The 23,346-nt window shown below is 42.9% G+C and overlaps 1 protein-coding gene across 5 annotated transcripts in view; it reads right to left on the reverse strand.

The window, feature by feature from the left end:
- Window positions 1–5,640: 5,640 nt before the first annotated feature.
- RASGRP3 (RAS guanyl releasing protein 3) overlaps window positions 5,641–23,346 on the reverse strand; it is a 58,579-nt gene continuing 40,873 nt past the window's right edge. For 4 of the 5 annotated variants that reach the window (XM_050972848.1, XM_050972844.1, XM_050972845.1 and 1 more), the window contains 8 exons: window positions 21,017–21,094; window positions 17,067–17,183; window positions 14,741–14,856; window positions 13,826–13,973; window positions 10,350–10,386; window positions 7,763–7,888; window positions 6,897–7,261; window positions 5,641–6,377 (listed from right to left, as the gene is read on the reverse strand). In XM_050972848.1, the coding sequence (XP_050828805.1) occupies window positions 6,369–6,377; window positions 6,897–7,261; window positions 7,763–7,888; window positions 10,350–10,386; window positions 13,826–13,973; window positions 14,741–14,856; window positions 17,067–17,183; window positions 21,017–21,094 (996 nt within the window). In that variant the 3' untranslated portion in view covers window positions 5,641–6,368. The remainder of the gene's footprint in view (window positions 6,378–6,896; window positions 7,262–7,762; window positions 7,889–10,349; window positions 10,387–13,825; window positions 13,974–14,740; window positions 14,857–17,066; window positions 17,184–21,016; window positions 21,095–23,346) is intronic. The other variant, XM_050972847.1, reaches the window with a different exon arrangement.

The following is a 23,346-nucleotide window of genomic DNA, read 5'->3' on the forward strand; positions in this document are numbered from 1 at the left end:
CAAGGGGAACAGTGTTCTTCCTCTTGGCCTTCCTGTTCTTGACACTCTTCTCCCACAAGTTGTAGGCATCTCGTTCTGTTTTTTTTCCATCTGCCTTTTTTCCTCCAGCAGCTTTTGTTTCCTAAAGGCTTCACTTGCATTGCCTTTCCATTCCCTGTGTTAGGATCACTGTCTCTCAAGCATTGTCACTGTGCAGTAGCATAACTATGAGGAGAGAGAGGCACACTGGCTTCCCACATCAGGGAATTCCTACCTGACTTGGAATACCAAGATCCATATGCACTGTAGTTATAATTGAGTTTTCCTTGCAGGTCTGAGGAAGAGATAAAAATTTATTTCTCACTGTGAGTAAAGGAGTACCACAACCAAGGCAAGGGGGTCAAACTGAGCTTGCACTGCACATAACTCACCCCAGAGAGCCTTTTGGCTTGTAGCTCTTCCCTGAGTAGTTTTTTCTTCAGCTGGCTGGTAATCGCTCTCTTGATGAGATTCCTCTACTTCAGCAGCCAAAATCCTGCAATGTGTAGCTCCATGGTGTTGTGCCATGATAGCTGATGGCCCCAGAGGGGCTCCTCAAGCTATGGATTAGGCTTCTCAGCCAGAGCCTGTGGGTAACCTGCCTTAAGGCTTCAGCTGTCTGTCTCCAGGAAACTGTTACTTGCATCTGAATTGAGGAAAGTGGCAAGTGCCTCAACCAGCCTCAGGCTCAGTTAGAACCTAGAGGCTTACCAGTCAACTAAGATAGAACTGGGGAGAAGGGAAGCAAGATTCATGGCAGTAGGTAGTTATGAGAAGTGGTTGGAGCTTGACAAGTCCTGTGGTGTAGGAGTGTTCCCTGTGACAAGTTATGCACCTAGAAAATGAAAAACTGCTGAAGTGGAAAGAATGCAGTGGGGAATAAGGATTATCAGTGGGATCAAAAGTCATTTTGACTGTCCAAAAGGCTTGTGTCAACTCTTATACTAGAAATTATTTCAGCTCCCTGTTAGGTTAATGAAGACCTGCAAACAAAATCCCTCAAGTACCTTTTTATTGCACATAATTTAGTCTTAGTTCTGCTACATTAGACTGCAGTAGAGAGTCCAAGTGTTGTTGACTGTTAGGCTTGTGATTCTGCTCTCTCTGAACTTCTGATTTCCCTGGTCAAGAGGAATGGTACAGATGTATCAATGTGTTTTTAAGGTGTTGAGCATGATTTAACAGTCCCAAACAAGCCAGCTTATGCTGAACTCCAAGTTTGCTCTATCAGCCTTCTAGCAAACCCTTGGGTTGGAGTCCCAGCAGTTGTGATTGGAGAGCAGTATGCCAAGGTGTTTCCCCTGTGTAGGCTCTTGGCATACTCATGTCCTTGCTTGGCTGAGGTTATGACTTTTCAAGGGGACAGAGTCTGAAAAGCAAGTGCTGTCACCAGCTGTAAACATTGCCTTCTCCCCTCCTTGGCTGAAAATAAGTCACAGCTCTAATGGCTTGACAAACAAGGGTAGAAGGGAAAAAAATATTTTTCCTTTGTGTTTACTTGGTGCTTTTTATAGCTCTGACTGCTGTCAGTGTCATTGTTTCCCCTTTATTGTCCAGTAATTTCCTCTCTTGTCCACGTGGGTTTTTCCCACAACAGAGGAGAGAAAAACAAGTACAAAAACTAGGAAAACACTATTGTAAAACCAAAGAAAGAGGGAGTCTGCCTATGCTGTGGGCAGGTGGAAGGTCATAACTCGTTTTCACACATGGAGCAGAGATGAAGGCGATAAGTCCTCTTTAAACTTTCCGGCATTAGCTCCACTCATGGAAAAAGCAGACTTTTTGGCTAAATTTCACACTGCTCCAGCAGTAGCCTTTTGCTGATGGCTTTTCTGTCTCCTAGGACCAGACTGTCTGCAGCTGTAAACAGCACTTAAAGTGCAGCACACAGATTTTCCAATGAGTTTACCCTGTTGGCTGCAATGCTTCTTTTCAAAATCTAGATCAGTGCTGATAACTCAAAAACTTTTTCCAAAGTTGTATCCATTTCTGCAATGACCCTGCCAGCTCTTTTGTCAAGGCTTTCTTGAGAAGTACTTGGAACTGTTTTTTGTGCTGTATGAATGTTTTCATCAGTTAGTGGGCTGATGTTGAATGAAGTAAACTTTCATTAGATTTTCTTTGTGCTGTAATAGTCACAAAACAAACAAACCCTTGTTTCTCCTGTCTCTACAAAACCAGCCTTCCTTCCCCTTCCTTCCCCTTCCTTCCCCTTCCTTCCCCTTCCTTCCCCTTCCTTCCCCTTCCTTCCCCTTCCTTCCCCTTCCTTCCCCTTCCTTCCCCTTCCTTCCCCTTCCTTCCCCTTCCTTCCCCTTCCTTCCCCTTCCTTCCCCTTCCTTCCCCTTCCTTCCCCTTCCTTCCCCGGTTGGGATCCCCTTCCATTCTTGGTGCCACATAGAGAAAGAGGTCTCTTAGTGTGCTTCTTCCTGCATTTACTCTTCGTCTGTCTTGTTATTTGTTCTCTGGTTTTGGTGGGGTTTGTTTTGTTTTGGGGTTTTTTGGGTTGGTTGTTTTGGTGGGGTTTGTTTTGTTTTGTTGGTTTTTTCCAGGCTCTGTCCACTATACTTCACATGCAGCTTTCTTTCATGTGAAATCTGTATTTCCCATACAGATGCCTAAAGCTTCTAGAACAAGTGTCCAGGGGTGCAAGGATCCTCCTGTGGCTGCTCAGCCAAAGGCTTCTGGGCTTCCCATGAGGTAGACCTTGGGTGGGGGGGGGCTGCTTTCACTTTGACTTCTGTAGAGGAGTCCTTGAGCAACAGTCCACAGAGATGACAGGCTGTTTAATTTTGGAAAAATGTAAAATTTTAGACAGTGGCTACCCCTTACCTTGCTCTGCAACTCAGCTCATCTGCTGTACTGAAAGGAAAATGGCTCACCTTTCCCAGCTGGGGAAAATCCATGCTTCAGACTAGTTCTGGTCAGCAAGCATATTCTCCCTGCCCTCCCTTCACCTGCCCGAGGAAGGTGCCTCTGAGAAGATAGTTTCTGTCTAAGATTTTTCTTTGTAAAGCTGGTTTTATTCTTTAAAAGCCTAAAGGTGAGTAGGACTGGGGGTGGGGGGCAGAGGAGGGCAAGACTCTGGGGGGTGTTCAGAGCAGAGGAGAGAGTTGAGGTTCAAACCTGACTTTGCATTTCCCTCTGAGGGAGCCAGATGTCCCCCTGACTCCTTGAGAAGCACTCAAGCACTTTACTCCATAAAGTTGGAAGCAAAGCTGAAGCTCCCTTATGTGCAACATGAGGCTTTGCAGAGGTTTTAAACAAGCACAGAAAGTCCTAGTGGGTTTGGCTCAAACAGCCAAATAATCTCTTACAGGGTCTATCCAAGCACTTGCATTTTTCACCTACTCTTATTGCTTGTATTCTTTGGCATTTGCAGACGAAGCTGTAAATAAGGTTTGACATAATCTTCTTTCTTTCCACTGTGTGGTGTTTTGGAGAGTTTGTTTCTTAAACAATCCCTTGGTCTCCCCCCATGTGTTTTAAAAGATCCTGAGACAGGAGAGAATGGATGGGGTGGAAGTATCCGGCATCATTTGGGATTGTATCTGACTTTAGCTACTTCATTAATCCAGCATTCTTGTCATTATGACACACTTTCTCCTGGACACTCTCCTGGAATTGCTGTACTTCTAGCAGGCAGGATTTCACCAAGACCAGCAAAGACACATAGATCAGGCAGGAACTGATGGCTGATGCTTTCTGTATTTTGTTAAGTTAGAGAGGGCAAACAAGAAACTCTTTGTTCCATTGCCTAGATTGGCTAACTAAAATTGTTTTTGTGAAGAAAAGTCTTTGCCCTGTTAGGAAAAAGATGTCCACTTGAAATAAGAAAAGAAAAAGATTTCCTAAATTTCCTATATTCAGGTCTCCCCACAGGGCGAAAAAAAACCCCAAAAAAAGCTCATAGCAACTTTTTAAAATGTTTGTTCAAGCCCTGTGAGCTCTCCCTACTCAGATTCTTATTGTGGAACTAGGAGATCCACATTCTGTAAACAGCCTGTGAATACTTTTTAAATAAATAATTATATTGTCTAAGAGAAATCTGTTCCTTTTTGGGCAGTGAGGGGTGTGTGTGAGAAAAATGGCTGCATTTCTACCCAGTGTCTTTCTTGTTTTCAATGGCCATGATCACTTACTGCTAACAACACACTCTGTGCTCCCCTTCCTTAAATGCCTGAAGCAAAGGGTTTCCAGCTGCAGCAGGTGCTTGAAATTTTCACCTGTTCCTTTTCAATTTCATGAAGAATTTCAGGAAGAATTTCTTCATGGTTGGGGTTGTTAAGCATTGGAATTGAGTGCCCAGGGAGGTGGTGGAGTCACCATCCTTGGATACGTTCAAGAAACAACTGGATGTGGCATTTAGTGCCATGGTTTAGTTGACAAGGTAACTGGTCAAAGGTTGGACTTGCTGATCTTGGAGGTCTTTTCCAACCTTAATGATTTAGTGATTGTCCTTGAAGGCCACAGTATTTTGCTTACTAGGATCTGAGCCTACAGACCATCCTTGATCTGCAGCTGCTGCTGAGGTAAGCATACAACTGACTGAAGCTTGCAGGCTTGCAAGAGATTTATTGATGAGATGAGTAAGTCAAGAGCTACAAATAACTTTTAAAAGCCTGCAAGAAATGAGCTGAGATCTACAGACTAAAAGCTGGTCAAAACTATGTGATGTTAAGAATGAAGTTGTTCCTGAACTCCTATGAATGCTCCTGCATTTTTAGAGCATTAAGAGGCTTATCTCAACAGATCCATCAACAGCCTGGATGGTAACCAAATTTCTCTATTCAAATTCTCCAGCCCAGCATTTTCACTGTGAGCAAGCCGTGCGCTGTAAGGGTAGCAGTGCACTCAGCAGGCTGTGACCTGTCAGCTGACCCACCACAGGAAACCAACACCAGGCTTTTGCTAAAGCTTGCTTGCTCTTTGCAGTATAAGTGTGCTTCTGGCCCTCATCCTAGTTTGGAAACCAGTGCTTATTTCTCTTGAGTTTACAACAGTAAAGAGGATGGTTTTTAAATTTTTTTTTTTTTTTTGTGTCTCCACGGATTTACTATTTCCTGTTGCTACTGGTTGTGCTGGAAAGCAAACCTCCAGGATGCAAGATGCAAACCTGGGCACGTATCATGTAGTCCCAGTGCAGTTTACAGTCAAATTACCAGAGAAGAGTGCAGCTGTCAGTTTTGTGTTAGGGAAGTCTATGAAATTACTTTCATCTTGAAGGCTTATAACATGTTGAAGTGTGCAATAACGTGAATTTTGTGGACATATAACTGGGTTTTAAATCAGAGTGTGTGCTAAATATGCACACTCCCCACCCCTGTTGTTGTGGGGAGATGGGATAAGAAGACTAACACATGTGCCAGTTTTTCAGGTTTGAGCTTTGCGGTGTTTTGTTTTTCTCTCTTTTTCCAGATGAGCGCTGTGCTCTTTCAACAACTTAATGGTTCTGGGAAATGCAATTTCAAACCAGACCATTATAATTCAGGTGCTAGATCCTACCTTAGCAATCTGCTGATTTGGAGATTGCTCCTCAGAACATTTAGTCTTAATATGTACAGCTTTCCAACAAGAGAAAAGTACCAAATCCACATCCATGCACAGATACAAATACACACACACTTAAAACTAAAGTGTTTATTGCATGCTAATGTTACCATAATCAGTGCTGGCAAAAATGACCCTTCTCCATTGTGGTGTAACCAGAAAAACACATAGTGTCTTGGAATTCCTTCAGTCTCAGCCAGCTGCTGCTTCTTTGAAGGATCCCCAATCTGGGAACCAATATCTCTGTGCTGAACACCAATATGTTCACTGCAGCAATGTAAACATGGCCAAAATTCAAAACCCCAGGCACGAGAAGAATTTCAGTATAGAGCATTTTGTGAGAGATTTTTGTTTGAGATTTAATCAACACACACACACACACACCTACTTCTTTCCTTAAATGATCATGACAAACCTTGGGAAGGGAGTGTTATTGAACAAACTGGGATGCTTGGCTTCTGTCCTCACCATTGCTGGCCGACCTACTGCAATGATGCAGTGCATTTAAAGAAGGCCAAACTCATCCTCGCTGGCACGTAGAGGAAGTTTCCACAGAAGTCATACAAAAGAAAACACTGACTGAGATCTGTTCTGCTGTGGCTGTGCAGTGTTCATCAAAGTGGCTTACTCTTGAGGAAATAAATAGTGCCTTGTAACACCTTTCAGCTAAGAAAACAGGGCAATAGCTGGCTTTAAAAGGATGAGGTATGGGAACACTCCTCATGGCCAAATGTGGTCTGTGACAGTCCATCAACACTTGCTGTAGTTGTCATCTTTAGCTTTCTGTGCTTCAGGGTGAGCAATCAGCTATCCTGCAAGCAGAAGAAAATAAGCATTTACATTTATCATCTTATTGAGAGATGGTCAATAAAAGCATGAGGCTTTGGAAGTATAAACTTTATGGATGACAACAACAGACATCAGATCAATTCCCTGCCCTGGCCTGGACTCCTGTAATTGTCAGAATGGTAATTGTTGTGAGTCTTGCTCTCTCTTGGAGCCCTGAACTGTGCAATGCCAGGGTACAACATGACAGAAGGTGGCCAGACACCCACCAGGCTACTTAGATGGTTTTCAAAATGAGAAGTACCAAGTACTAAAAAGCACATACTGACACCAGAACCCAAGCTGCCAGTTACAGCGTCATAGCACACGTGTAGTGCAGGTAGAAAACAGGGATCTATGGATGATTTAGCATTCTTCTGAAAGTGACTCTTGTGCAAGAAGCAATGACAACTTTGAATGAAAAAGCACCCTGAAATCCATCAAATAACCTTATGAGACTTCAGACTAGCAGATTTTAAAGTGTCTTGGCTTCTTCTGGAACTCACCTCGGATTCTTGTGTTTCTGGGAGAGTTTCTATTCCATTGTGATCCTGTATATCTTGTGGGGCCTCGGCTTCTAGCTCTACATCAGCCTGCATACTGGGCTTTTCATTCTCCCACTTTGCAAAGCCTTTGTTCTTCCCAGCTTTTCCGTAGAATTTGGACTTCATTTTGGGGAAAGTGTGGGAACCGGAATCGTTCCAACCTGGCTCATTCCAGAGTGGTTCTGTCTGTGTTGCTTGGCTGGTGGTCACCCGCTGCAGCCGCACGGAAATTTTCCGTGAAGAGCCAGTGACAAGGGTGATGGCTCTGCCATCAAGGTCCTGGTGTTCTGCAGCAACACTGGGAAATTCAAATACTTCATCTTGGACTGAAAGAGAGGGTGGAATTGTTTTGTTTAAGTATTCTGCTTCAAGGTATTTACAAAAAGTTTACAAACGTGGGGGAGGGTGGGGAGGTAACTCCTTGTATGAAGCAGTGCTATAATTATCAATATCCATATGCAGATTGGAAACTGTTTCTGACACTGTGTGCACAGTTCTTATTGTCTCACCATCTGCATGCTCAGGGGGTAAGACAGTGCTACAATTGTGCCCTATGTCTCTTTGCTCCTAAGTGATAAAAAATGAGAAATGCCATTTCATTTCTTTTCAGCTGGGATAGGGGTGCCAGTAAGGAGGATAGACAGGCTACTAAAGCCATCACTGGAGAAAAGGATGCTGTAATCTGAGGACTGAACACAAGGCATAGTGCAGCAAAAAGTGCTGCTTTGTGTGTTGATACAAAGGAAAAATTAAAAATGGCAGCAAGAACTCTGGCCATTAGAGAGGATTTCAGAAATGGTTTAAAACAGGAGGAAAACTGTTCTCACCTGGAGGCAGAGATGGGCTGCTAGGAAGAGACCCATGGTTGCTGCCTACTGAAGTTCCTCTGGAAAATTTCCTGCAAGCCAGCACAAGCAGGTCTCTGCATTGCTTGTGACAGTTGGCACCGCAATCTGTAAAAAAATAAATTGTCAAGTCATCAAATGGAAAGCCACTACTATCTGGTAATCCCTCAGGGCTATTAGCAGACAGATACCAAGAAAGGACTTGGAAGGAACAAAAAGTTTGACAGAAGTTGTGAAGGGTGTCACAGAAATGGATCATTTGGTGTGAAGGGCATTACAAAAAAAAAAAAAAAAAAAAGGATCATTTCCATGACAGCCATTAGTAGAAAAATGGCAGCGGAAGAGAAGAAGGAAGATGATATTTTAATCATAAAACAATCTCAAGGAAGAGATGTGGAATGATATGATCCTGTGTATGCCCAACATAAAACTTCTGCTCCACTGCATGAGTCCCACCGATGGGGGTGGTTATTATTCGGCTGGCTTTTATTTGACCCAGCAGGGCCCATTGTAGTAAACAGGTTTGATTAGAAAACACCAGAGCATCTGTACCCTGAGCGTCTGGAAGGACTGCTGGAGCTCAGAGTAGACTACTGTAGGTTAAAACTAAGTAGCTCAGTAAGCAACACTAGGAATGAGCTCTGTGGAAGTGTATCATCCACTCAGAAAAGACTTTTTGAGTCTTTTCTGCACTCCAAGCCTCTGCTGGGATCTAAATCACTGTGGATACATCATGACTAGGTACATTTATCTGAAGTGTGGCTGGAGTATGGATTTATATGCAAGAAAGGGCTGAAGGGTGGAGAATGTGCCCCAAGCACAATCTCGCTCTCCTCTGTATCCTTTTCCATCGTTTAAAAATTCCCATCTCCCTTATTTCTCTTTTGCTGCTCCACAGCCCAACATTTTGTTCTGGGTGAGCATTGTCAAGGTTTATTTAATTTATTTAAATACTAAGCATTTATGGCTCTGCTGTAGGAACCACTCTGCTCAGGGCAGCAGCGCTGGCATGATGGGCGAGAGCTCTGCTTTCTGCCAACACCTTGTTCATATGAGGAATGCAGCAGTCCTTGCCCAGCTCTGGCCTTCTCTGCCTCAAAGGTAACATGCTCCCTCAGATACACTAGAGATCTCTCAGGGCTCCTTCTATCACTTGCAGACCATGCAGTCTAGCTTTTATCTCATTACTCAAGTGCTAGGGTAAGCAGCAGACCTGGGAGAAGAGCTCCCTCCCTCCCTCCCTCCCTCCCCCTGCTGTGTTCAAACAGAGGATGACAGCTCTGTGCTAAAGGCAGAGTTCATTCCTAATGGGTGTCACAGTGCAGTGATGCTGGAACACAGAGCAGCTGGTAGCTGCTGCCACAAAAGGCACCCCTCACACTTGTTGCCCACTGCAGGATCTGAGGGAGCAGCTCTGCTCTCCTACTTTCACACTTCATTGCCTGTAACTTTGACTTTACAGAACCACTTTTGCTCAGTCTCCACTGGGCCACTGCTACAGGCAGTGGTGCAGGACAGAAGCTCAACTTTCAGATCTCAGATTGAGTTTACAGGTTGGTGTGACAAAACTTTACTTTTCTCATCCTACCAGTAAAATATAGACTGCAACCAGCCCTTCCAAAGCTTCTAAGATGACAGTAGTCAGGAATATCTGAATTACATTTGTTGATTTAGCCATGGACATTTTTCCCATCCCACTCTGAGAAAGAGAGGTTTGGGGCTGAAGAGAGACAGGAGTATTGTGTATCCTAAAAATAATTACTGTAAATTCTTTATCCTTCTCCTTGGAGTCTGTGTAAGACTAAGTGAAAAGAGTGCAAATGTGAATCTTCCCCTTTGAATAACTGAGAGAGAGCTACAGCTATCAAAAATCAACAGTGCCCTTCAGCCAGAGTTGGGTTGCTTGAGAAATAAACAGGTCCAGGATTTAAAAGCCAGTGAGGACCACTATAATGCCATTTTTGGTCTGACCTGCTTAATAGGGTACAAGTACTGCTTAAGAAATTAAGTATTTTTATGAAGGCAAATGAGAGAGATGTAAGAGCTCTAGCATTTTTTATGAGTTGAATGTCTGAAGAACTTGCAATGAGATCTGCTGGGCAGTCTAGGAATTAAATATTTCTCTATTTCTAGCTCAGCCACTATTAATTTCATGTAGGCTTCACTACAGGCACATGGATGTACATGGATGTAGAAACTGTTGCTAGCAGACTTTTTCCTGACCTGAGTCTCAGGGGATATATTTCAGGATCTATCGGTGTTAGGACAAGAACACTTGGTTTTCCAATTTACAAGGTCTTTACTGGTAGAAAGTTACAGCTCATGGAATCAGGGGCTGCTTTGGACTTTTATCTCACAGAATCTGTGCATTCCTGCTGCATTCCAATGTAGTAATGTGCATTCTAGCACAGTGAAACTTCATAGTGTGCCAGCAGTCACTGCTCATGGACCAAATGTAGATGCAAGATGTGTTTGAACACATGCCATTTTAGTTAAAGGTATGGTTGACCAACTAGTACTACAACCCACCACCCATAGCTTGAAAAAAATCCTTGTAGTATTTATTTACCTTTACATTTGTAGCCTTGTTTGATTATACCCCAGAGCTGCAAAGAAAGACAAAAGAACGTCAAGGAATCAGAAAAGAAAGCTGGAAGGAAAACAAGGTCACAATGAGGAAGTACCAATGGCTACAGAAGCACAAACAGGATACAACTGCTCTTAACACCCTTCCTGTCAGGCAGACCTCCCCTTCTAGCTGTGATAAGACTTGTGTGGCTTCTCCCTTGCTTCTGCTCCTTACTTACTCTGGTACCTCTGACTACCAGAGAAGGAGAGACACAGATGACTTTTGCTTCCAGGAATGGGTTAAAATGTGCTATCGTGTCAAGCTTAGTGAAAACATTCTGCTTCTAGCCTCCCTTAATGTTATGTGCAGGAGAATTTCCTGTGTACATCCATTCTCCAGATACATCACATTCAAACAGAGCAGAAGAAAAGAGCACTGGGGATAAAATCTTGGTTCTTGGTTCCCATACTGGTTCCCAGCACACCTAGCCACAGCAATCTGATTTGTGCACCTGCCTTTTCCACCTTAAAAAACCCAGGCCAAACAGATGAAGAATGAAACAGGCAGAAAAGCCACTAAATTCCATCTTTGCCTTCCCTCAGAAGCTGTTCTTGTCAACGTACACTTGCAACTACCAAATGCTAAACATCCAAGGGCCAGTGTGTGTGGTCCCACTTTTGGGAAGCTTTCACTGCCACATGAGCAGGATTGCTTGGAAACAGGGAAACTCCCTAGTAAATTGTTTTCTATGCACTCAGAAGCACTGTATCTACAGCCACAGCATTATAAAAACAAGCATTTCCACTCTTGAGAGGCAGTGAGAGGAAGGGGTGGTTTTTCTAACTCTAGCATAAAAGGGAAAAAACCTGGGGACTCTGGTGTTTATTTTTCCTGAACTCATTCACCAGGGAGGGTGAGCACATCCAGGCAACTGAAACTGCGCGTGGCTTCTCACCAGATTTATAAGTACCATGCACAGAGAGAAGGGAGTGAATATGGTCATTTAAGAAAGGTTCAAAAGGAAGAGATGAAGATCATTCTGAATACAAAGGAAAGAGTAAAATAAACACAATGGAAAGATCCTGGGTGAAAGAAAACCCCACCCCACTCACTGCACAAAAGAAATAGCAAGCAAAAATGGGGCTCTGGAGAGAGCAGAAATAGATTAGACAAGGTAGAAGAATGGTGAACAAAAGAACAGAAAGGACAACAGTGGAAGCTGGGTCCACAGAAGGCCTGTGACTTATTCTTTTCTTGCTAATGCCATATATGTGCACAGTGAATACAGCTGCTGTGCTCAGGCAGAGACTGGGGAGCACCCCAGTCCCTCCTGAAAGAGCAGAGATGACCTATATTCCCAGATTTCTTTTACATGATCCCTGTAAGAGACATGGATTGTCATTTAAGCTCTAATCTATTCCCACTGAAGACCTCTCTCCTCGCTCCTCACCTTCTTGTCTCCGTATCTTCCTCCCACTCAAATTTGGCACCACTGTTGTGGTTACACACCGCAGTGGAAGCTTAGCTGAATTGTCATGTCATGAATTCTGACCTAAAGCTTTGACTGTGTCTGACACAGCTTTGCTGCAAAGCTGGCTTGAGCCAGCTCCACGGTAAGAGGATCTGTGCAAACTCAGATTCTAAAGCTTAGCAGGAAGGCTGGTCACCCACCCTGCCACGTGGCACAATTCAGGCTTTGGGATGGAACTGTGACCGGCCATGGGCATATCAACTTTGTGCTGCTTAATGGCATTAGGTCTTGACCTACAGCGTTAGTAGCATTCCAGTAACTGTGTGCATTGCACTGTCATGTCAATTCACCCTGCTGCATGGACAGTGCACATCATTTTGACTGTGAATCAGTGCATCAGTTTGAGATTAGGTTTCACCCGTGGATGAGTGGCACTGAAATGCAGAACAAATATGCAGCAGGTCCTGTAGTTGGTTCCTGTCCTATCAGTCCAGCTCATCCACAGAACAATGCCGATGACTTCAGTGAGCTGACAGGAAAAATGACCTTATTTCCATTTCCTGTACAACCCCTTACTCGTTTGCATTCCTGCACTGGATGTAATCAGGGAGTCGTGAAAAATTTAACAATGGCCAATTAAAAAACTGATGTAGGAGAAAAATATCTGCAGGAGAGGACGTTTCAGGGCAGTCCTTGGGCCTTGCTTTGCCATGGAAGCCTTCCAAACACGCACCGAGTGTCACGGACACAATGACGTCTTCCCAAGGCAGCCTGGAGCAACGGGCTCAGGCTGGTGGCTGCCCCTGTCCCGTGGGTCTGCTGGAGCTGTCAGCTGGAGACCCACCAGCACACTCCTACGTCAGCTCTGACCATGTCACCGCCAGGGCTTCTGCAGCTCCAGCGGAAACAGGCGGAATTCCTTCTGGCCCGTGGCATTAATCAGCGGCAGCGGCTGCGATAGGGGCTGCAAGCACCCGGACAGAACTGACAAGTGGCAAAAGGAGTGAGTGGAAAATGGGAGCATGGGCTGGAGCAGGAGCGCCAGGGTGGGGCTGAAAGGAGGCACATTTTTGCACTTTGCAGTGCTGCTGTTGGTGCTTTCAGCCATGAAGAAATATTGCTTAGCGGAAAAGATCATGGAATAAAGTTACACTGAGTGCAGAGGCAGATCTGTTCTGGAGAGCAGGGACAGGGTCTGAGTTTACAGCCTGTTATATGAGCCACACACAAGAGAGGACATGGCCCTCTGCCCTTACTGCTTTACCTGTCTAAATGTGGTCATTTGATTTCAGCCAAGTGTGTCCATTAAAGTGACTTCTGTATCATAGTGATTCTTTACTACATTTGGTTTGAAGTGGAAAATTAGAGAAGGTTTACGAGCAATACAAATGTCCATGAAACCAATCCTTTCCCAAATGTGTAGAGATCCCTCTAATAAGTGACAACTGGTAGGTTATGGCTGAGAGTAAAAGCAAATTTACAAAACCCTTCCAACTAATAAATTCTGAAAATTCTTATTGTACAGAACTGCTGGAAGCACTTTTCTTTACCAAATTAGAAGATCTGTTAATTCAAAAGGGGGAAAATTAGGGCTGTTACAGCCGTTCAGAGAATTATGAACATATCTAGGTTGGCATGTGCAATTTCCTGAGAAAGAACAGCTTTTGCTTCATCTACATCCTCTGCTCCAGACATCTATTTTCCTTTGAGCTTGTTTACATGGGAAATCAAGCCAAATTAAAGAACTTAAGATAAACCAAGTTAGACCATTCATATTGTCTCTAACATCCTTTAGCTAATTGTTCCCCCCCAACAGAAATTCCTATGAACGTCAGTTTTCAGAAACCACTAAATCAAAACTGGATAGCACAGCTACAACATGAGTAAGTGTTTTGTGCTTCTGAATGCCAAGACACTTTAGCAATGTATGGAGCCAGTTCCACCTCATAAACATTAAAGGCTAAAAGTTGTTTTTAAGATATGCAATTATTAAAATCATACTTACAAATCCTGCACAGTGCTCGCAGAAAGTTGGTTTAAGATAGGTCATTTCCTGAAAGTTATGGATAAACCCTGGTCCCATTTTACACTGAAACTGTGATTTAGCTCTCAGAAAGTAAGCCATCATTTCTTCTTTGCTTATAAGACCATCTCTGTAAGGGAAATAAAAAGAAGAGTAGGTCTGTCACTGCTCATGGCACTGAAAAATTTGGGGTTTTCTCACTGCAGAAAGCATGCAGCACACAAAGAACATCATTTGAAAGAGCTGCAGTCCTGGAAGGAAAAAAACCCTTACAACCTTTGTGGTTCTTATCTTTCTTTTAAACAGTAACACTGACCCTTGTTATCTCGCCTGTTGGTGGTATGAGAGCACAGACCAGGCCACCAAATGAAGGAACTTGTCTTACTGCTCACACAGAACAAGGTTATGCCTCTGGTTGGCCACCAGCCTTCACAGTCAAAGAGATTCTGGATAACAAGAATAATCAAGCCCAACTGGCTAGGAAATGGGTGTTATATCAACCTTCTAGAGTATTTGTTGCCCCCTCTCTGCTACATGCACTCATTTCCCATGTGCTGTACAGAGCTTATTTGTTTCATCAGTCTGATGCCTGGTCTGGATTGAGTATCTCTACTGTAATTTCACAGTACCCTAGGGTTTTGACTCAGTCCCAGCTGGAATTTGTCATGAAGCTATTACATAAATGATTTTTAAATTACCAGGTAAAGCAGGACTCCAACCTAGGACTTAGAGAACTGACTATAGTATAAGAATTTAAATGATAACAATTTGGCTTGCAGTAATCTTGTCCGACACAAGAAATTTGGGAGCCACTGTTTCTTCAATATATATATTTTCTGAATTTTTAAATTGAGGAAAAGGAAAAAAAAACCACCACAAAGAGATATCCAAGCTTACTGGTCTTTGTCCAGTACACAGAAAGAGTCCAAGAAGGGGAAGTTGGCAGCTATACTCTCAAAGTCTTCCTGAGATATATAACCATCATGGTCATGGTCATAGTTCCTAAAGACAGACTGGGGAGGAAAAAAAGATATTATTGTACTATTATCTAGTTTATCCTGAGTATATACCAGCCTCTTCAACAATATAATGACATGTAAAGTAATGTTTTATTCTGCTGTTCAGATGCTCTGTTGCATCTGTTTTTTTCCTTTTATTTTCCTTAGTCTTTCAATATGCATATTATTGGACTTTATGGGAAAAATAGCTGATTTTTAAAGGAAACTTGACATCAGCATTTATCTAGTGATGATCCTCCACATGTCTTCACACATAATTATTCTTGCTTTACTTTTCTTCTTTGATGGAAATGTCAGTAAAATTCTGCCCCAGGTGATGAGATATTCCCTTTGCTTCATTAAGTATACTTTTTAATCATGAAAATAAAGGAAATAAAACAAAAACAACAACAGCTTTCCCATGAGTAGTTCACATGGTTTTGGCTTCGTTTTTCTCTTAGGTGGTCACCTCTGCTCTGCCACTGGACTGTTTCAGTCTATCTTGTTGACTAATATTTTGACACCCCAATCACGAGCAATTTGTGTCTAACAACCATTCTCTTCCACCAACCCACCCCAACCCAGCACTAAGAAAGAACAGACATGGGATCAAATTTAAAGGTCACATCCAGTGATGGGTGCCCTCCCTAGCTGCTAAGGAGTCACTGCATTCTGTCTTCCTGTTTGCAGAGAAGTGCAAACATCCGTGGTGTTACAGCTACGTGCCATTCTGATGGGAAAACCTTGAGTCTTGAAATCAACATGGCTCTCTGAGAGGCACATAGTGAAGGACAGGCTCCTTCATTAGATGAAAATGTTGTTGACAAAGACATTACATCAATATACCAAGACCCCTGAAAGGCATCTGGAGTGTCCCTGTCACTAGGGACACTACATCTGTTTTAACAAGAACCTGATGAAACCCATTTCTATGAAATGACTGTAACCAATGACTGGCAGACCTCAAAAAAACATCAAAAAGATGGAACTAAAACACAAACCCGAGTAGCATTCAACACTTTTTGTAATAAAAACAATGGCTAAAAGCACAACTCAAAGCAGCAAGTAAACAACAAATACTGGCAAAGTGAAAACAGTTGTGGAGTGGTGTGAGCCTTTAGTGAGCTGTATCCATAAAAGCCCCAAACCATGTTTTTATCCTGTCCAACTCAAATCACATGTCCTGAACCAGGCCAAAATTGTGGAATGGAGAAGTGCAACTCCCTCAGCTATAGGAACAAACATAAACTCCCACCCAGAACATTCTGGAAAGATTAAGGAATCGTGGCAGACTTCCTATTTAACAAGCTATCAAAGAGAGGTTTGGATGTGGAGTCATTTTTATCAACACATGGCACTGACAAAAGCAATTCAGGAACAGCATGTGCATTTCTGGCATCCCACAGTAGAAGAAAAATTAAACTTTTTTTAAAAAAGGTCACGTACAGAAAGTAAACAACAAGTTATATTTGAAATCTGGGTGAGAGAACTGAAGAGTTTGTTTAGGTTATCATAACAACATAACCCCAATTAGTGATCTGTAACACAAACAAAATCAGAATTTTATAGTTCCTCCCAGAGAGACATTAATTTGTAAAAAGGAGAAAGAAAAGTTCAGTCTCTCCAAAGGAATCTGGAGGTGTTTAGTTTTGTTTACATTGCCTAGCACAACATCACCTTCTAAACTGGAGCTAGAAGATCTCATCTCTAATTCTGTGTGACCTCATGTCCACATTTTTAAAGTGACACCAAGACAACTCTATCTTTACCATACATAACGTGCTCTGGACAGTAAACTAACAGCAAGTTGAAAACCAGAAATAGAAAAGTTCATTGGATTTATTAAAGTATGAGACCTTGTTTCTGAGTTGCTTTCTTTTCAGCTGTCTGTTACCAGACACGAACTGTGTGGCCAGAGCTGCAGGAACTAAACTTTGCACTCTGAATTTATATTTGCTAGACAAACCTATTAAACAGCAGCCAGGTTTTGGATGCTTCTGAAAGTCTGCTCCTTTGCACCCAGAAACCTGTTTACTACTCCCATTGGTGACTGCAGGAAAAAAATAAATATTTCTGAAGGGATCAGTAACGGCTCAAATTTGTTATGGTATGTCTGAAATTCACCCCAACTATAACAACCCCATTAGAAGCTTGAAATTGATTATAGTGATGAAAATATCAAACCTACCATTCTCTCAGACCAGTGTAATGTCCCAAATACTTACATCCACCAGTTTCCTGATGTGCTTGTTGATGACTGTGGGGTCAGGTTTAGGTACCACTCCAGATGCCCACTCCAGTGGCACCACTGGCTTGTTGGGGGTGGTGGGGGAGGTAGGCTGCTGAGAGATGGAACAGAACACAAGGATTTTCAAATCTGAATTAAGAAGTTGAATTTCCCAGCAAAAGCAGCTCAAAATATCAGAGCTACAGTGGCAAATTTCTGGAGTACTCGTGCTGTAAAATTGTGCTTAGCAAAGCATCAGGCAAGGTTTTCATGGGCTTCACTAACAGCTTCAGTCAGGCTCTGCGCCCCTCCTTGCAGCTTCACTGCCACCACCCAGGCAGCTCAGAAGCAAACCCAAGCAGTTTTTCCTCACTGACATCTCCAGAGGGTTCAACAGCAAGGAGACTTGAAGGAAGAGGGAAGGAAGGAGGGTCAGTAGGGTTTGTGAACACAGTGAGCATCAGAAATAAGTAATCCCAGAAACCTGCTTTGCTCCTCTGTGAAACCTCTGAGGAGCTCACCACAGTCTGCCCCCAACTCCCTGCTGGAGGGACCATGCCCAGAAGCCACTCGAGGGACTGCCTCAACCAGAATAAGTTCATGCTCCTGCTCTGTGTGCCGCCAGCAGGACGCAGAAGCTGGGCAGAATTGTGCTCAGCAATCCTGCAGGCTTCCAGCTGAGATGTGCCAGGATGCACAGCTTGATTCATCTAGGCAGCTTGAGTAGAAAGGCTTTAACCTTTGACTTGTTCTGCAGGTAACACCAGCCAGATTATTTTATGTTAAAAATGTCTTGGTCTTGACAGAACAGTAGCTGACAGCTCACTGGATGCACAGACTTCACAACCTGACTCTTTCCACAGCACTACAGTGCTTTGGGAGTAGCTGTGGAATGCAGCTCAGATTCAAGGAGAAAATAGAGGACAAACCTGAACACAGTTTCAGGTAAGGATTCAAAAAAAAAAAAACAGCATGGACAATGCTGCATGACAAACTAGCCTTTCCCTGCATCTGCACTGGACATCTAGCAGGTGAAGCTGTGTCAAGTGGAAAAAAATTCAGTGTGTTTTGGATCAGAAGGGTCCACAGTCTCAGAAGGCCCCTGTGGTAGCTGATGAGCAAAGAATCTGAGTCTCATTTGTCTCACTCTGATTTGGTGTGACTTGAAAGGGAGACAATTAAGACATGTAAAGATGTTACACATCTCACTGTGTATAGCAATGGTGTTGTAGACTTTGACATCCAGATGAGAAATGGTCACAGGTCCATATTTTACTGTGTTTGGTTGGAAAAGAAAAAAAGGATTTGTTCAGTGGGTTGCTTTATTAATTAGGCTTTTCCTTTTTCAAGTGTTAGAACATTAACCTTTAACAACACCTTGATAGATTTTGACCCATAAAGATGTGCTCAAGTAAGTCTGGGAGGAAAACACCCCTATATCAACAAAATTCAATTTTCATAAGAAGTACTGTGAGCCTGAACATCCAGCTCTATCTCCCAAAAGCATCTGTATTAAAAGTGTCAGTGTGGTGCTAGACTAGCAAGACCTCTCAAGGAGCTTTTAACACCTGCTGGTCTGAGTGAGCGGTGGCAGAGACAGACTGAATTCACTGGAGCCTTCCTCTCCCTTCTGGGCTATTTCATTTGAAGTCTCATTCAATTTTTATGGTTTTTTGACAGGTTGCAATGAAATCCTCATGTTACTGACCACTAACCAAAGGGAGTTATTTGTTCTTCTATTGCACTCACAGACTCAGATGAACAATGGTGATTTTATTTATGTATTTGAAATGCATCCTATGAGGAAAGGTGCCAAATGGCTGTCCAGAGACTATCAAGCTGAATTTATTAAACATTCTAGAACACTGTATCTGGCCATGCAGTTTGTGATTCAGACTGTATCTCCCATTTATTTCACCAGCACAGGGACCATGGTATTGTAGACTGAGAAAGCATTTTCAGATGTTTGCAAACATCTATGTATTTTGGATTGGAAAAAAATTACCTAAGTGCATCATCAGTGGTCTAATTGCACCAGGCAGAGTTGTTCTCTAGATTATAGCTGTATCAGTGAAAACTCCTAACAAGAAGATCACTAATAATTGTGGAAAAGCAGGACACTGTGACAAGGAGGTGCTATACTACAGCTGGTGTCATTCCTCAGAGTTTTTTTAAGGCTGCTGTACTGACTGAAGGGTCTCCTCCCAGTTTCAGCAGAAGGAAAGTCTTGCTGGAGTCCCTGTTGACAGCAGACTGATATGCTAACAGATCAGCTCCACTTTTGCCTCAAAAATGATTGCAGCAGCATGAGGCATTTCCTCCAGAGCGCACCTGCACGGGAGCGGTACCCACATAACAATAAATCAAGGAGCAGTTGGAATGACATAACTGTGCTGTCACGTTGCCTTTGACAAATTTCTCCACATACACAAGCCCCACAGATTCTTTCCCCTGTAATGGAGCCTGTGTGCTTTGGCACTCCATCAAAGAGAAGTAAGCTCCCAGTCTTGCGCCTTCTGTCCATTCAGCTGCAGCTTCCCACCCGCCGGGGCGCTGCCGTAGCTCAGTGCCACTGGCTGGTCATTGATCCCCATGCAGAAGTCTCCCACAGCTGCTGGGCACTGCTAAAGTGCACAGCATTGTTTATATTGCTTTTGTCTTGCTTAAAGCTCAGGCTGGAGATCAAAGCAGCAATGTGATAATGTTCTTCATTTACAGGAGCGGTCCGTCAGTCCTTCTGCAGCATGGGGCTGGGACATTTCAACTTTGCTGGCAGTAGCGAGAGCATGAGGGACCTGTTGTGGTCAAATCATACCCAACAAGCACTGGAGACTCAGTAATGAAATTTCAAGTGTTCAAGCTGAGCTAGCATTGACTGTAGAAATATTCATCAGTTTCCTTGTCATTGCTCACAATACATCACTGGGAGCACACACATAGTCCTCAAACTGGTCTCCAAGGTGGATTAACAATTTTAAACCCCAGAGAAGCCTTATACATGGAAACTAAAGGGTTCTGCTCCCTTGCTTGCTTTTGAGAATGCTTCAAAACCTTTAAAAGCACTGGAATGCATTATCTCAGACTCCTGGACCCTGCTCTCACCCCCTGTGAAGCATTTCCAGCCACTCTCAGCTTCTACTGCTGTCAGACTTGAGAGGGCTCAGCCTGAGAGCATCACAGGCTGGATATGAAAGGTAATAAGAATGTTGATACACTGAAGAAATGCACAGAGGAAAGCAGAGTCCCCAACCTTTGGCAGCAGAAGAAAGTGAATAATTAATACTTGAAGTGGAACTCAACCATTAATTATGAGTAATAATACTGAGTAATAACTATTAATTATGAGGTTTATCTGTATCCTTTGACTTTCAAAAAAAAAAAAAAAGAAAAATGCTTGAATGCAGCATTATCCTTAGTTGCTCATAACCAAATAAAGATTAATATCTATTCTCATCTGTTTAAACATTGCTTGAGAGCCCAAGATGCAGCCAATTATACCTAAGCAAACAGTTTTAAAATAATACAGTAATTATTTGCCTTGCCTTAAACAAACCTTTTAACTCAGTGTTGTTTAGTGTAACTGCACCAGCATCCAGAAAATCAGCTAAGGGTCGCACAAGAAATAATTGATATAAACTTATAAATGATTATATATCTAAAGCAGAACTTTGTTTTCCAGGACCTGCAGAGGTTTTGTTGAAAAATAATCAACAGCGACATCTGTCATGTTCCACTCTTTATTTCTCCCAATATGCACTAAAATAAAGGTGCATATTGGGAGAAATAAATAAAACCTATAAATAGTTCCTGTGTTTTCGACACAAATATAACACTGAAAAGCTTTATATACTTATGAATAGGGAAACACATTAACTGTCATTTAACAATTAAATGAACTGCATGCAGACAAAATAAACACATGCCAAAATGCAGTAAAAGATGACGTACAGATTTAGAGTTCCTTGGCTCCAGCACCAGCGAGAGCTTGTAGATATCATCCTCAGTGTGGTAGAGGTCCAGGGACAGCTATATGCAAGAAAGAATGGAAAACAGCAATATTTACTAGGCTGGGTTGGATATGACAGGCTTTTAAGCTCCCACTGAAGGCAAACACAACATTTTGCTACCCTGAGTTCAGGAGACATGCCAAAGCCTCGTGCAGCTGCTGGGGAAGTGGATTTGCCCAGAGTGCAGCCAAGCCAGGCTGGTGAAGAACACGCTGCTGCTCGTGTCACTGCACCTGAGGGCTGGCACAAGCCTGAGCCCGTGGCTGAGAGGGGCTGCATGCTTACCTCATGCACAGAGGGACATGGGCTCCAAAGAGCACCCCCACACAAACCCCTTTCTTCTAGCAGCTCGATGCTCGTGAGAGATCTCAGAGAAAGAGCCTGCTGAATGCAAAAGCTTCAAGACAGTAGTTGTAGAGGGGCTAGGCTGGAGGGATTTCAGATTTTATTTTGGTCAAATCTTGTTCCTCAAGAAGGGTCATAGTAGTGCAGCTCTTCTACAAAGATCAGCCCCTAGAGAAAATGCCTCTTTGGGAAGCCCTGGGCAGGCAGAGGCCTGGGAGAGGCAAGCTGGGTTTGCCACTGCTGGTGATGGAGAAAATGCTCCATTGAGAGCAGTCCCAGTTTAGCCCAGCTTGGCCTGCTCCTGGTCACCTCTCAGCAAGTCAGGCAAATTGCCTTCCAGCTCTTTCTAGATAAATGAAAGATTTTTCTATCATGGTCTCATTCTTTTCCCTGGAGGATTTATTGAGAAACATAAAAAGGTACATAAATATACTTAAAGTAGGATGAATCCGTTGTTATTTTGGCAGCTGGGGTCTTGCACTGATCAATGTCTGCAGTGACCTCCTCATCCTTTGGAGTGATGAAGGAGAAAGGTAATCAGCACTGTAGCTAATGTTTGACAATGAGAGGAAACAAACATTGCATGTTTCCTGTGATCATCTTCCTGCATTAACTGGCTTTGAAGAATTGGCACGATTTGAAGTCATCATCCACTTTGCAAATCCCCAGTTAAGCTAAGATTGAGTTAAAAGGATTTTTTTCCGTTCCCAAGCAGACAGACAGAATTACTACTGACTAAATGGCTGTCACAGAAGGTTATTTTTAGAGAATCTGAAGTGCCAAGTAAGTAGCAAGCAGGACCAGTGACACCTACTGCAAAACCACCTCTAGGAGCCAGTCTCTTTTAGGCACAATTTTGTGTGATGAGTGAGACACAAGTTGTGTCCTTTCCCAAGAGAGGTTCCCAAAGCAAACACATGGCTTTAGAGAAATCTGGAGATCACATTATTCATTTTGTCTAGCTGAAACTTTGCTGATTTTTGCACTGTGGAATTAAGGGCACAGTGAAAGGCTGTGCATCCTGCAGGTTCCTTTACCCAGCCAGCATGCTGCTGTCACAGGCTTAGGTGAGGGCCTGTCCCAAAGACAAAATTGAAGCAGTAAGTGCTGTAATAAATCTTGTTCATGAGGTGAGATGTTCAGTGACTGTGTTCTGAGCTTCCTTGGTGGCATAACATAAGCAGCACTCTGTTGGAGTGCATGATGCCATCCTGTCAGACTGGGAGAGCAGAAATGTCACTTAAAAAGGTGTTGTCTCATTCCTGGGAAAGAGCACAGTTTCCTCAGCAGGCCAGATGAGCTGGGTGTGGATTTGGGAGAGGAAGTGGATTAGTATTTATTGAGCAAGCTTGTGTCTCTCCCTCCCTGAATTATATCACCTTATCTTAAGCAGTGGATATAACTTCATTAGGCACAATGTGCAAGCACGCAGTGGACAAGGTATTGTCTAGGTCAGAAGTTTCACACATTAGTACAAGCATGATGATTATGCAGTTATGTAAGCAATAATTTTATATTTTATTTACAGTTTTGCTACAATATATAAAGTATAATATGGATTTTCCTAGAATCAGCTTCACAGTCAGTGGCAGTTTCTATTCTAACCTGACTATCATTGCTGTCCTATTTTTTTTCTGAGCAATTTGGAGGGGCATTGAGAAAGGTAGGGGAGTGATCAGAAACACATGACTTTTTTTTTTCTTTTGAAGTGGAACTTACTGAACACAAGTTAGGGAGGGTGACTTTCAATTTGATTGTTTAGGTAGTTCTCATTCTCTTCACCAGATTGTACAAATGCCTGGGGCTTTCCAGTCATTTGCATTTAGTCTCAGAACAGGTTAGATAAATAGATACTGAGAGATAAATATAGCAAGGGAAAAATGGTGGCACTGAATAAGTTTTAACAAAGTTCTCAGCTAGACAACA

Source organism: Serinus canaria, chromosome 3 (genome assembly GCF_022539315.1).
Source record: "Serinus canaria isolate serCan28SL12 chromosome 3, serCan2020, whole genome shotgun sequence".
Classification (NCBI taxonomy): domain Eukaryota; kingdom Metazoa; phylum Chordata; class Aves; order Passeriformes; family Fringillidae; genus Serinus; species Serinus canaria.